At 39.4% G+C, this 15,501-nt stretch overlaps 1 protein-coding gene across 3 annotated transcripts in view; it reads right to left on the bottom strand.

Annotated features, from left to right (window-relative positions):
• PRKDC (protein kinase, DNA-activated, catalytic subunit) overlaps window positions 1-15,501 on the bottom strand; it is a 229,719-nt gene that overhangs the window by 33,864 nt on the left and 180,354 nt on the right. For all 3 annotated transcript variants that reach the window (XM_019661296.1, XM_019661297.1, XM_019661298.1), the window contains exons 69-70: window positions 6,461-6,650; window positions 614-788 (exon numbers count right to left, since the gene is read on the bottom strand). In XM_019661296.1, coding sequence (XP_019516841.1) covers window positions 614-788; window positions 6,461-6,650 — 365 coding nt within the window. The remainder of the gene's footprint in view (window positions 1-613; window positions 789-6,460; window positions 6,651-15,501) is intronic.

Below are 15,501 nucleotides of genomic sequence, written 5' to 3'. Positions count from 1 at the left end.
AAATAATTTAAGGAGTTGTAACAGTGATTGTCTGATCCTGGCATCAATATGGAAAGACTGCTTCTCCTGTTTGCACATTTATAGAGGCTAATACTCTGATATGATGCCCTGTCCCGCTTAAGAGTCAAATTTGGGGATATGGCTGGGAGCATGTTCAATAATGGTTCTACTATGTATCTTGGACATGGCAATAGAGCAGGCATACCAGGTCAAAACCCACACAAAAAAATGTTTTTCTCCCCTCAGTGTTAAAAGCTGCATTATTATAAAAAGAAAAGAACTGAGGAGGAAAAAGACTTTCATGTTTAATTTTTTACAAGGTAGTTCTTGTATGTAAACATAAAGTTTTCAAAATAATTAAACTATTAGACTCATAATTTGGCTAAGTATTAAGAATTTTTTTCAATTTTATAAAAAAATTAAACTCCAAATGTCATATTTAATAGCAATACTAGGATACAAAGTAACTTGGCTCTAAATATTTAATGTAGTTATTATAAAGATTTAATTCCCAAATGTCAGATAAAGCAGCACAAAGCATAGTTTTAGAAGACACACAGATATAATATAAAATAGCATTCTTAAACTTATACAGATAAAAAATATCTAATACCCAACAAAGTGACTGTTTTCAACACAGTAAGAATCTGCTCAGGGCAATTCTGGGTCTGGCACCGGCTGTGGCTGAGTCGACAGTAGCTCTGCACCCATTCCACCTGCCAATCGTCTCTTGTTTTTGACTCTTTATGCAGGTCCTTCAGTAGTTTCATGGCAAGTGAGAAACTATTCTGTATAATAGGAGACAATAGTACAATAACATAAAAGTGATAATTTTAAAAATAAAATTATTTTACAAAATGTTTTTTTAAATTGGCCTGCTTCCCTTTTTGTATGACACAATTCACCTTATAGCAGCTAATCCATGTCCTCAGTTTAAATTATGCGGATGTCTTTTCATTTATCATGGGAATATAATTCACATTTAAATTGTACAATTCGGTGTGTTTCAGTATGTTCAAAAGTTGGGCAACCATCACCACTGTCTAATTCGAGAACATTTTCATCAACCCCCCAAAAAACTCTTTGTCCATTAGCATTAACTCACCATTCCCCCTAGCCATTGGCAACCACTAATCTACTTTCTGTCTCCATGGATCTGCTTATTCTGGACATTCGTATCAGTGGAGTCAGAAACTATGTGGTGATGTTGTGTCTGACTTCTTTCACTTAGCATAGTATTTGCTAGGCTCATCCACGTTATAGTGTGTATCAGCACTTCCTTCTTTTTTATGGCTGAATAATAACTGCATGGAAATATTACATTTTATTTATCCAATTATCTGTTGATAGACTTTCAGGTTGTTTTTACCATTTGGTATTTTGAATGATGCTATGAACATTTGTGTACAAATTTCTGTATGCACAGATGCTTTCATTTCTCTTGGGTTTATATCTAGGAGTAGAATTGCTAGGTCAAATGGTAACTCTATGTTTAACTTTTTGAGGAACTGTCAGGCTTTTTTCCATAATGGCTTTACCATTTTACATTCCCATCAGCAATGTATGAGGTTTTAAATTTCTCCACCTTCTCACCAACACTTGCTATTGTTTCTTTGATTACAGCCATCCTACTGGGTGTGAAGTGGTAGCTCACTGTGGTTTTGATTTGTATTTTCCCAATAACTAATGATGCTGATCATCTTTTCATGTGTTTGTTGTTCATTTGTATGTCTTCTTTGGAGAAATGTCTATTCAGATCCTTTGCCCATTTTTCAGTTGGGTTATTTGACTTTCTTTTGTTTATTTGTAAGGAGGTCTTTATGTATTCTGGATAGTAGATTTAATCAGATGTATGCCTTCCAAATATTTTCTCCTATTATATTTTTCCCCAAACTTTCTTGAGTGTCATTTGAGGTACAAAAGTTTTTAATTTTGACGTACACTTTATCTATTTTTAATTTGGATGCTTGTTATGTGAATGTCTTTTAAATCCACAACTCTAATTCTCTCTCAAGCTTCAAAAGACATTTTCATCAGACCTGTGCCTTCCTAATTATTACCCTTTCGGCCAACCAGGCTAAAAATCTGAGTCATCCTCATCTGCACCCTCTCCATCATTCCTATTATCTCAGGTCTTCTTGTATGTACTTTTATAGAACATCTCTCATTGGTTTCATTCCCACTTCTCTAATTTGAGACTTTATGGTGTCTCTGTTTTTTCCCTTTAGCAGTTAATGTTCCACATAGCCTGTAACTTAACCAGAATGCTTGAAAAATCTTCAATGACTTCCCAAGTCCTACAGGATAAAGTCTTTAGTCATTACTTCTACACTGAAATGCTTTATGATCTACCACCAACCAGCTATCATGAGACCCCCACAATCTCTCTATGAGAGCAGACTCTGCAATTCTCAGTTTGTTTCATTTTGTTTGAATATATCTTACACCGATAATACCCTTGTCACCTCTCTAAGTCGAAATCCTACCATTCCCAGGAAGTCCAGTTGAGATGCCTCCTTCTCCATGAAGCCTTTTTATTCCAGGCAGAATTTCTCTTTTCCTTGTACTCTCCTAGCATTGTTACCATCTCTTTTCTTCACCCATCTCATGCTGCTTTTGATTATAAGTGTAGTTCTTGCTCTGTCACTAGACAGTGATCATGAGGGCAGGGACAGTATCTTTGCCCCTAGGTTGCTGGGTGCAGTTTCTTAGCTACACAATAATCCTCATCATTATCCAGAACTCCCTCACCACCAAATTCTTAAACTTAAACCATCCCATTCTGAACACAAACCTGCTCTTCTACTCACCAAATTCCTGCTATGCTTGCTTTATAACCTATTTCAGATCTCTGGTAACTTTACCTGCCTTCTTTTTGCTTTCACTTCCTTGCATGTCCAAATAAGCCAGCCAACCATTCCCACCATTCTCTTAGCAATATTCTTAAATCATTAGCCTTTAGGTATCATTTGTCAGGTGTCACACCTACCTGGAAAAACCATTCTTGGGTACATCATAGTACATGCCTTCTCTGCTTCTACACTTAGATTCACTGGAGACAACGCCTACCAGGTTCAGTGCTATCTGACAATCCATTTTTAGTGTATTGTTCAGCTTTTCCCACCATAGTCCAGAATAATCTCCAACCTCCTCACTTTCCTCAATTCTCCTTCCTGTTCAGTCTCTGCAGTTGACTTCACCTCACACTTCTCAGAGAAAACAGATGAGATGTCCCACTCTTCCTCACGTCGAAGTCCATTCTTCCCTCCTGCCCTCTACTACGATAGAAGGCTCACCTTTGCCCTGAGTCCTGTTCCCGCCAGCCTCCATAAGGAATTTCATTTCACCAATGATTCCTCCTCTGTATGTCCAATCTCTTCTCATCTATTAGTTCCTTCCACTAAGATTTAAACATCTCTAGTCTCTTCTATTCTAAAAAAAATTCTTCCCTGAACCCCACTTCCTCCTCCTTGTCATGGCTTCTTTAGAAGCAGCCTGTGCTCACTGTCCTCAAATCCTTACTTTCATCCATTCCTCCATCCACTATAATCTGACTTCTTTTACTCTAGTGAAATGGTCTTACCAAAGTCAACACCAACCTTCTTCTTTTAAATGCAAAAACACTTTTCAATCATTTCATACCTTCACTCTCTTTGGTAACTGACACTGATGATTTCTGGCCCCTCCCTTGTGGTCTCATAGTCCCTTGATCATCCTCTAATCTCGTTATTCAGATTCAGTTCCTTTGCAGGTGCCTCCTCCTGTGCTCGCCCCATAACTATTGGTCAGTTTTGGGAACTGATCCTGGTCACCTTATCCACTCCCATGATTTTAATGACTATCTACATGCTGAACATATTCAGATCACTACCACTAGCATAACTCTTTTTCTTCTGCGCTTCAAATTTTTTATGTACAAATTATCTAATGGAAATCACAACTTGTGCGTCGTAAAGGTCTTGCAAAATCAACATGTCTTGAACTGAATGTATCATCTTCCCTGCAAACTATTCTTCCTTCTGTATTCCTATCCACCCAGCTACTCAGGTCAAAACCTGTGTTGTGTAACACTTTTTCCTCCCAAACAGAGCTAGTCGCCATATCTCATCTGAGCAAGCCTCCTTATTTTTCTTAAATCTGTCCACTTATCTCCATTTCTTTGACCTTTAACCTAGATATGGCCACCATCATGTCTCGCATGGATTAATATAAAAGCTTGCTAATCTTTCGCTCTTTTTCAGATCCTTTTTTATTACAACCAGAATACGTTTTAAAATTGCACATCTGATTACCCTGACTGCAGGGCTTTCTTGCACAAAGGTGCACAGCCATTTAGTAGGGGCTAAAATTCAACCTTCACTCTACTTAGGAAGTTAAGTGCTCTAGGTAATTGCTGGGTTTTGTATGTTGTTCCCTCTACCTTATTTCACCTTTCAGTTCCCAACATCAGCTCCTGCTGCAAGAAACTTTCTCTGTTCCCATAAGGCTGGGTCAGGTGTCTATCCTATGTGATTGTCTTTCAAGATTATGTATTATATTTGTTTGTCCACTTGTCTATATTTTGTTCAACATGATATCTCTAGAACCTAATGAAGTGCTTGGTAACAAAAAGAGGCAAAACTCAAATTTCAGTTCTGTTCCTTTTGAAGTTTTGAAGAGTATGGGCAGGTAAATTCAAATAAACTAAGTTTTATATCATCTTCAGACTTGAATTATTCTTCTCTTCACCTCCAATACTACTGGTATTGATAGCTATTTAGCCCATATTTATACGTGAAAATATTGTTGAAAACTTCTGAAAAGCCAATATGCTATATGGCAGACTTTTGGCTATCCTGATGATTTTCACATATTTCTAAGTTTTGTACTCATAATGTACTCATAATCCATTTCTTCCCTTCTCTTCTCTTATCGTACTTCCCCTGAGCCCCAGTTTGGAGAACTTTGAGCAGCAGTAAGGAGCAAACTTTGTCTCTCCATCTAAAATGAACACCCTGACTTCCTTCTGAGAAGCCACATTCACCACTCCTTAGATGTGTGCCTTGGATGGCCTCTCCTGTTACAATCAGAACTAATGAGATAGTGGGAGACAATGGCTGGTGCCTTCTGGGAAAAAAAAATTTTTTTTTTGGTAGGAAATAAGAGAGAAACTGTATATTATTCCTGGAAGATGTGGTGTGGAAGAAGATATAAAACATCCACATCCATTTCCAACCACAAAGGGTGAGCCTGGAGTTGCCAGAGAATGCTGCTATGTAGAATCTGAGGACTTGAACGAATATAGTGGAAGAGAGAACCAAAGGAGAGGAAGTAGGTCCTTAGTGATAGTATTTGAAAGCTGGGTCTTCTAGACTTTACATTTATGGGTTCTGATAAATACCCTTTATTCATTTAGGCTTCTTTGGGTTGGATTTTCTGTTATTTGTAATATAAAGATTCCTAACTGATACAATACCCATCTCAAAGAAAAATTTATAAATGAGCATTTAAACTTACAAGACCGAAATATTATTTCTACTAGAACAACATTCTTTGCTTTATAACAGCAATCAATATAGGGTCATTAAAAGAGCAAGCTCCCCTAGCATATTCAAATATGATTTGATAAACTTAAATAAGTTATATGCAGCTTTTAAGCAAAGCATACTTATATTAATAAAAGTTCTTATTATCAAATGATAGATTTCCACAAACTAACCTCAACATAACTTGTAAACTAACTGGCAAGCATTCATTTTGTTAAAGGATATCAAATATATTAGGTTTATTTTCTTTTTCAATAAGAGAAAAACAAACATTTTGAAATGATTAACAAGCATATAAAAACTTTAGAGGCTTTCTGGATAATTTTAAGTAAGTGTTTCCTTAGTTTTTTTCTTATACAGAGAAAAAATACTAATGACTCAATTATTCTAAAGCTTCAGAATTTAAACAAAAGCTAAATTAAAAAAAAAAAAGCTTGGGCTGGCCGAGTGGCACGTTGGTTAGGCTGAGCACAGGGCCCAGGTTCGGATCCCACATTAGGGCCAGTCACACTGCGCCCTCTACAGCTAAGATGGTGAACAACAGCTCGACCTGGAGCTGGGCTGCCGTGAGTCGCCAGCGATGGCACAGGCTGCAGTGGGCTGCCGTAAAGCTAACCGTGAGTGGCTGGCAGCCAGTATTGAGTGGCCGGAAGCCAGTGTGAGTGGCTGGCAGCCGCAGTGAACAGCCGTCCAGTGGCCAGCTACCGATCTGCCTCACCTGGGAAGAGTGCAATGATAATGCCAACATGGGCCAGTGAAGCGACGTCATCCACAACTAGACTGAGGAACAAAAGGACAGCAACTTGTCTGTTCCCCTTCCCCCAATTCCCCAGCGCTTTTCCCATCCCCCAATTTCCCAATAAAATCGTAAAAAAAAAAAGGTTATTTAAGAAAATTCTGTGATACAATCAAGGAACATAAATATGAGTACCTACCTGCTTTCTTGCACTCTCTACCATCTTCATTTTCATGGAAAATTTACAACTCTTAATCAGAGAAGAAATATTTTCTTCCTGCTCCTGTACTTCCATCCTGTCATTGCCATCTCCATCTCCATCCATGTTCATATTATAATCATCTGCAAGAACAGTAAATTTCTCCTCTATTTTGCTGAGAAAGAAACATCTACACAAAAAAAAGAAGAATGAGAATTAACGCCTCATGAAAGAAACCTTTGACATATAGGAAACTACTGGATAGCATTTCCCAGCAGAAATTCCAGTTATTAAATTTTTGCTCATTTTTTGGACTGTAAATGTACACACCAGGCACTGGATTTAATTTCCCCCTTTTTTTTTTTTTTAAGATTTCATTGGGGAGTTGGGGGAGGAAACAGCGTTGGGGAATTGGGGAAGGAGAACAGACAAGTTAACGTCCCCCTGTTCTTCAGTCTAGTTGTGGAGGACGATGCTTCACTGGGCCATGTTGGTACCGTGACCACCGCGCTCTTCCTGGTTGAGGCAGATTGATCTCAGACCATTGGACGGCCGCTCACGGCAGCTGCCAGCCACTCATACTGGCTGCCAGCCACTCACGGTAGCTTACAGCAGCCCACTGCAGCTGCGCTGCAGCCTATGCGGTCGACAGCAACTCACGGCAGCCCAGCTCCAGGTCGAGCTGTTGCTCATCATCTTAGCTACAGAGGGCACAGTGTCACTGGCCCATGTGGGATCCGAACTGGTGGCCTTACTGCTCAGAGCTGGCGATCCCAAGCTAACTCTTAACCAACGAGCCATTTGGCCAGCCCCTAATCTCCATTTTAATTAACCAATTCTTTAAACAACACCAAGGATATCTCAACGGAATTTTCCAGGTAACATTTATTGCCTTCACTTCCACAAAACAAAGCCGTTAAACTCACAATTTTCTCTCTTCATGAATGGGTAATACATTCTGTGTTGGGTCAAAAGCTGTTTTTCTCCTTATATCTCCCAATCTAAAGTCCTACTCCCCAAGGTGAAAAATATAAAGCAGCAAATAGGTTATAGTCACTGAAAATATTAAAAGATAAGGCTACACTGCTATAAAATTATTTTTATTTATATCATAATTTACAAATATGACTTTGTTGTAGTGCTTTTATTTTAATTATTTTCATTGTCAGTAACATGGGCAAAGGACCTTAACACACAAAACTCACCCCTGATCAAAAATCAACTAAATTTCTGTTCATCCAGAAATAATTGCAATTTTCTTAGAAACACTACGGTTAGATAAACTAGCATGTCTCAAGTATCTCTTTCTTTTGTTTCTTTGGTCATTTCAAAGATACAAGCCTCACTAATGATCTCTCTGCTTCTGTGCTCCTTACCCACAACCCAACACACAAGGGCCCCTCCCTCCCAAGTCGCTACTGTGTTTTAAGCTTTCAGTTTTTAACTATAAGAACAAGCAAGTAAAAGTGGTATAACATCAGTACTTAATAAATATTTGAAGAAATAATTAATGAATGAAACATGTTATACTACCAGTATGAATAAACTGCCTGGGCTCAAAGAAAGGAGAGGTGAGACAAGAAGAGAATGCAGATACAGGGAGAAAGATAATGTAGGTAAAGGGAGGTGGACTTTTTCCTGGGCTTTGAAGAATGTATTCAATTTCAGGTGGTACAGGAGGTTAGAAAGTTTCAGATAGAAGGAACAAATTAAGAAAAGGTAGAAAAGTCTTATAGTACATGACATGTTCTTGTATCAGATTGGGGAGAATGAAGTCAGGAAAAGAATCATCTTTCTAAAAACCAACAGAGTTCTGATTCTAGTGTGAGCCCCCTATAGCCCATCTTTCTGCTGATAACTAGAAACTCTTGATAAAATGCAAAATACAACCACCCAAGAACTCTAAGAGTAAATAAAACAGCAGACTATATGTGCAGGAAAGTCAAAACTGGGAGAAGGTATTGCCACTGGAATGAGTTTCCTGTATTTTCTTTCTTTTTCCAGTTTTGCCATGAGAGTAACAACAGTTGCAGAATGGTGTGGCAGCCTGAGTGACTAAGTTTCTGAATAGAAGCCCAATTGTACTGTGTATGGAGTAATTTGGAAAGAAGTGTAGGCAGACCAAAGATTATAATGGGAATCCTGGAGGGGAAAAAGCTATAGAAGGGATCCTTTAATTCTGTACATGAAGCCACACAGTTCTCAGCTTATCCGGAAGTATGCATATGCAGAATTGATCAAAACAGTTGAAGGAAAGGTTTGAAAACTGAACTGAAATTTGAACCAATGAAGGCAAGACAGAGTCTACTATTCAAATCTAAGTGGGATCACTGCTTACTAAAGTAAAATAATCTACATTTTCCTGAGAATTAACAAAGAACTCAGAGTCTACACAGATAATATTCACAATTTCTAAGATACAATCCAAAATTAATCAATACACAAAGAACGAGAAAATCGTATCCATTGTCAACGGAAGACAGTCAATGCATGCCAACTCTAAAATAACCCAGATATTGGAATGATCACATAAGGACCTTAAAGCAGTTATTTTAACTATGCTACAAGAGGTTAAGACAAATATACATGAAATAAATGAAAAGGTAGGTGTCTCAGTAGAGAGTATAAAAAGACCCAGGTGGAAATTTTACAACTAAAAAACACAATACCTGAAATAAAAACATTCATTAAGTAAATTTAAAGAGGAATGTAGTAGACAGAGAAAAATGACACTGAACTTGAATACATATCAATTGGAATGAATTAATCTGAAAAATAAAGAGAAAGTAGACTGAATAAAAATGAACAGAGCTTAAGGGATCTAGGGGACAATGTCAAAAGATCTAATATACATGTAATTGGCATGCGATAAAGACAAAGAGAAAAATTGTGGCAAAAAATTTTTTTTGAAGCAACAATGCAGGTTTGTCCAAAATTTCGTGACATAAATGTACAGATCAAAGAAGCTCAGTGAACCTCAGACAGGATAAATCCAAAGAAAACCATACCTCGACTCATCATAATCTAAACACTGATAACCAATGATAAAGAAAAAAAACAGCTTGAAACCAGCTAAAAAATATAATACATCACATACAGGGGAACAACAATTTGAATAATCATGACTTTCTCTTCAGAAACATTAAGGCCAAATATACTACTGAGAAGGAAGGGGGAGCCAACCAGAATTCTATATCCAGGAATGGCAGTGAAATAAAGATATCGTCAGATAAAGGAAAACTAAGAGAATTCATCACATGGAGACCTGCACTACAAGAATAGCTAAACGAAAATTTTCAGCTTAAGGGAAATGTTGGAGGAAAACCTGGATCTTTAGGAACATGAACATCAGAAATGATAACTATAAAAAGACATTTTCCGGGCCAGCCGAATGGCGCGATGGTTAAGAACTGGCTTGGGATGCCAGAGGGCCCCAGTTCGGATCCCACATATGAGGGCCAGTGACACTGCCCTCTACAGCTAAGATGCTGAACAACAGCTCAACCTGGAGCTGGGCTGCCGTGAGTCGCCGGCGACAGCGTAGGCTGCAGCCCCTGTGGCAGTGGGTTGCCATGGGCTACCGTGTGTAGCCAGCAGCCAGTGTGAGCGGCCAGCAGCCGCAGTGAGCGGCCGTCCAGAAGCCGGCGACTGATCTGCCTCGCCCGGGAAGAGTGCAATGATGGTGCCAACTTGGGCCAGTGAAGCAACGTCCTCCACAACTAGACTGAAGAACAAAACGACAGCAACTTGTCTGTTCCCCTTCCCCCAATTCCCCAGCGCTGTTCCCATCCCCCCATTTCCCCAATAAAAATCTTAAAAAAAAAAAGACATTTTCCCCCACAAATTCTTTGAATTACCAGGGGTGCCAAAAAATGTATACACATTTTAAGAGATGTTATCTATGTATTACTTGTTGAAGTTGAACTGAATTACTATAGCAATGTGCAGTATGCTGTTCGTTCAAAAGATGGTGTTAATCAATTGAATACTAGTGTCACCATGCGACATGCAGGACTGTCAAAGAAAATGGCAGAAGCACCACTGTCGTTTACACTTCCACCAAGACGTGAGAGCTTACCTAGATGAGAATTTGCCAGGACAATGGATAGGACAAAGAGGTGCAGTTGAGTTTCCCCCACATTCTTCTGACTTAACACCCCTTTACTTCTACCTTTGGGGGACCTTAAAAGATGTGGTGTACCGTAGAAAACCAGCTACACTGGCAGTACTTCAGAAAGAAACTGAAACAGCATGCGCATCAATACAGGTGGACACTTTGGTCAACGCTGCTTAAGCAGTAGTTCACCGTAATCAGAAATGTCTGGACACTGATGGTAACCACTTTGAGTACCTTTTATAATTGCAGAAGTCAAACATGACTTGTATTCATCATTTGTTATAAGTATATATTGAGTATTACAATTTCAATAGTTTTCCTTTCTTAAAATGTATATACATTTTTAAGGCACCCCCTGTACGTAAAAAACTATTTAAAGCAAAAATATAATGTTATCCGTTAGTGTTTTCACTATGTTACTTTACACAAACACACACACCTCATTTTATTGCGCTTTGCTCTACTGCACTTTGTACAAATGGAAGTTTACAATATTTTATTAGTTTTAATGGTACAACATAGTGATGCAACATTTATATGCTCACTAAGTGATCACTACAAGAAGTCTAGTACCCATCTGTTATCGTATATAGTTATTATATTTATTGACTATATTCCCTATGCTGTAAATTACATTCCCATGACTTATTTTTTCACTGCAAGTTTGTACTTCTTTTTTTTTTTAAAGATTTTACTGGGGAATTGGGGGAGGGGAACAGACAAGTTGCTGTTATTTTGTTCTTCAGTCTAGTTGTGGAGGACGTTGCTTCACTGGCCCAAGCTGGCACCATCATTGCGCTCTTCCCGGGCGAGGCAGATCAGTTGCCGGCCTCTGGATGGCCGCTCACAGCAGCTGCTGGCCACTCACGCTGGCTGCCGGCTACACATGGTAGCTTATGGCAGCCCACTGCAGCAGGGGACTGCAGCCTATGCTGTTGCTGGCGACCCATGGCAGCCCAGTTCCAGGTCGAGCTGTTGTTCAGCATCTTAGCTGTAGAGGGCAGTGTCACTGGCCCTCTTATGTGGGATCCGAACCGGGACCCTCTGGCATCCCAAGCCAGTTCTTAACCAATGCACCACTTGGCCGGCCCAAGTTTGTACTTCTTAATCCCCTGCCCTATTTCAGCCCATCTCCACACCCACCTCCCCTCTGGCAAACATCAGTTTGTTCTTTTACATATTGAAGGTTTGTGGCAATCGTGCCTTGAGCAAGTCTATCTATCAGAGCCATTTTCCCAGTAGCATTTGCTCACTTTGTGTCTCTGTGTCACATTTTGATAATTCTCCTAATATTTTAAAACTTTTCATTATAATATTTGTTATGGTGATCTGTGATCACTGATCTTTGATATTACTATTTTAATTGTTTCGGGGAGCCATGAACCATGCCTATAATAAGAGGGCAACTTAAAGAATATGTGTTGTGACTGCTCCAGTGACTGGACATTCCCCCATCTCTCCCCCTCTCCTCAGGCCTCCCTATTCCCTGAGACACAACAATATTGAAATTAGACCAATTTATAACCCTGCAATGGCCTCTAAGTGTAAAAGTGGAAAAAAGAGTTGTATGTCTCTCACTTTAAATCAAAAGTTGGAAATAGGTAAGCTCAGTAAAGAAGGCATGTAAAAATCTAAGACAGGTCAAAATCTAGGCCTTTTGTGCCAGTTAGCCAAATTGTGAATGCAAAGGAAAAATTCTTGAAGGAAATTAAAATGCTACTCCAGTGAACACATGAATGATAAGAAAGCAAAACAGCCTTATTGCTGATATGGAGAAAGTTTTAGTGGTCTGGATAGATCAAACTGGCCTCAACATACCCTTAAACCAAAGCCTAATCCAGAGCAAGGCCCTAACTCTCCTCAATTCTATGAAGGCTGAGAGAGGTAAGGAAGCTGCAGATGAAAAGTTTGAAGCTAACAGAGGCTGGCTTGTCAGGTTTAAGGAAAGAAGCCATCTCCTTAACATAAAAGTGCAAGGTGAAGCAGCAAGTGCTGATATAGAAGTTGCAGCAAGTTATCCAGAAGATCTAGCTAAGATAATTAATATAGGTGGCTACACTAAACAACAGACTTTCAAGGTAGACAAAACAGTCTTATATTGGAAGAAGATGCCATCTAGGAGTTTTATAGCTACAGAGGAGAAGTCAGTGCCTAGCTTCAAAGCTTCAAAGGACAGGCTGACTCTCTTGTTGGGGGCTAACGGAGCTGGTGACTTTAAGTTGAAGCCTATGCTCATCTTCCATTCCTAGGGCTCTTAGGAATTACGTTAAATCTGCTCTGCCTATAAATGGAACAAAGCCTAGATGACAGTACATCTGTTTACTATTTTAAGCCCACTGTTGAGACCTACTGCTCAGAAAAAAAGATTCCTTTCAAAATATTACTACTCATTGACTGTGCACCTGGTCACCAAGAGCTCTGATGGAGTTGTGCAATGAGATTAATGTTGTTTTCATGCCTACTAACACAATGTCCATTTTGCAGATGATGTTTCAAGGAGTAATTTAGACTTTCAATACTTATTATTGAAGAAATATATTTCATAAGGCTGTAGTTGACATAGATAGCGATTTCTCTGATGGATCTGGGTAAACCTAATTGAAAACCTTCCGGCACCATTTTACATGCCAGTAAGAACATTCATGATTCATGGAAAGAGGTTAAAATATCAGTAGTAAGAAGACTTTGGAAGAAGCTGATTCCAACCCTAATGAGTGAGTCTGGGGGTTCAAGACTTCAGTGGAGGAAGTAACTGCAGATGTGGTGGGAATAGCAAGAGAACTAGAATTAGAAGTGGAGCCTAAAGATGTGACTAAATTGCTCAAATCTCATGATATTAATAAAACTTTAATGGATGAGGAGGTGCTGCTTATAGATGAGTAAAGAAAGCAGTTTCATGAGATGGAATCTACTCCTACTGAAAATGCTGTGAAGGTTGCTGAAATGACAAAAATGACTTAGAATTTTACATAAACTTAGTTGATGTTTCAGAGATTTGACTCCAGTTTTGAAAGAAGTTCTGCTGTGGGTAAAATGCTATCAAACAGCATGACATGTTATTGAGAAATTGTGAAAAAGTCAATCGATGTGGCAAACTTCATTGTTGTCTTATTTTAAGGAATTCCCATGCTACCCTAACCTTCAGCAACCACCGCCTTTACCAGTTAGCAGGCATCAACACTGAGGCAAGACCCTCCATCAGCAAAAAAAGTACAACCTGCTAAAGGCTCAAATGATGGGTAGCATTTTTTAGCAATAAAGTATTTTTATTTTTTATTTTATTGGGAAATTGGGGAGGGGGAACAGTGTTGCGGAATTGGGGAAGGGGAAGTTGTTGTCCTTCAATCTTTGTTGTGGAGGGTGCAGCTAGCTCAGCTCCAAGTCCAGTTGCCATCCGGCCGCCTGTCGGTAGCTTGTGACCACTCAGCTCAAGGTGCCGTGTTCAATCTTAGTTGCGGGTGGGCATAGCCCACCACCCCATGCGGGAGTCAAACCAGCAACGTTGTTGTTAGGAGCACGTGCTCTCACCAGCTGAGCCATTCTGCCACCTGTTGGCAGCTCAGCAGCAGCTCAGCTTGGGTGTAGCTCACTGGCCCATGTGGGAATCGAACCAGTGACCCTGTTACTCAGAGCTTGTGCTTTTAACCAATTGAGCCACTCGGCCGGCCCAGCAAAAAAGTATTTTTAAATTAAGGAATGTACACTGTTTGGTTTGACATAATGGTATTGTACACTTAATAAACTACAGTACAGTATAAACATAACTTTTATATGCACTAGGAAACCAAAGGGTTCATGTGACTTACTTTATTGCAATATTTACTTTACTGCTGTGGTCTGGAACTGAATGCAATATCTCTGAGGTTTGCCTGTATTGATATATCGTTACTTTGACCAAATGATAAACAGAACATTTTATCATGAAGATATAGCAATTATCAATGTATATGTGCTTAATAATAGAATTCAAAATACAATAAAGAAAACATAAGACAGAATTAGAGAAAAACAAAATCCATAATCATAGGAGGTTTTGAAATCCCTACCTCAGCAGCTGATGGAACTTGAAAAAGAAAATAAGTAAAGACATAGAAGACCTGAAAAACACCACAGACGACTTCAATCTAATTAAATTAAAAGACATTACTTCTAAGTACTGCAGAACATACAGGATTTTCAAGTGCACATTCTACATTTACTAAAACAGACCATACACTAGGCCGTAAAACAAGCCTTAATAAATTAAAAAAGAATGAAACCATACAGAATGTGGTTTGTGACCACAATGTAATTAATTTAGAAATCAATAACAATAAGAGGGACAGAGTAGTCACCTACATAGAAATTAAAACAGTTCTAACTTGTACATGGATCAAAAAGAAATCACATGAAAATTAGAAAGTATTTTGAACTAAATGCTAGTGTAAACACAACATATCCAAATTTACCTTATGTAGCTAAAGTGGTGCTCAAGGAGACATGTATAACTTTAATGTTTATACTAAGGGAAAAAGTATAAAACCAATTATTAAAGTTTTCACCTTAAGAAATTAAAAAATAAGGGCCGGCCGAGTGGCGCGATGGTTAAGAACTGGCTTGGGACACCAGAGGGCCCCGGTTCGGATCCCACATATGAGAGCCAGTGACACTGCCCTCTACAGTTAAGATGCTGAACAACAGCTCAACCTGGAGCGGGGCAGCCGTGAGTCGCTGGCGACGGCGGAGGCTGCAGCCCCTGTGGCAGTGGGTTGCCATGGGCTGCCGTGTGTAGCCAGCAGCCAGTGTGAGCGGCCAGCAGCCGCAGTGAGCGGCCATCCAGAAGCCGGCGACTGATCTGCCTCACCCGGGAAGAGCGCAATGATGGTGCCAACTTGCGCCAGTGAAGCAACGTCCTCCACAACTAGACTGAAGAACAAAAACGACA

The sequence above is a fragment of the Hipposideros armiger genome, unplaced genomic scaffold (genome assembly GCF_001890085.2).
Source record: "Hipposideros armiger isolate ML-2016 unplaced genomic scaffold, ASM189008v1 scaffold_343, whole genome shotgun sequence".
In the NCBI taxonomy this organism is placed as follows: Eukaryota; Metazoa; Chordata; class Mammalia; order Chiroptera; family Hipposideridae; genus Hipposideros; species Hipposideros armiger.
Note: the sequence above shows the minus strand (reverse complement) of the source record. Positions and strands in the feature narration are given on the sequence as shown.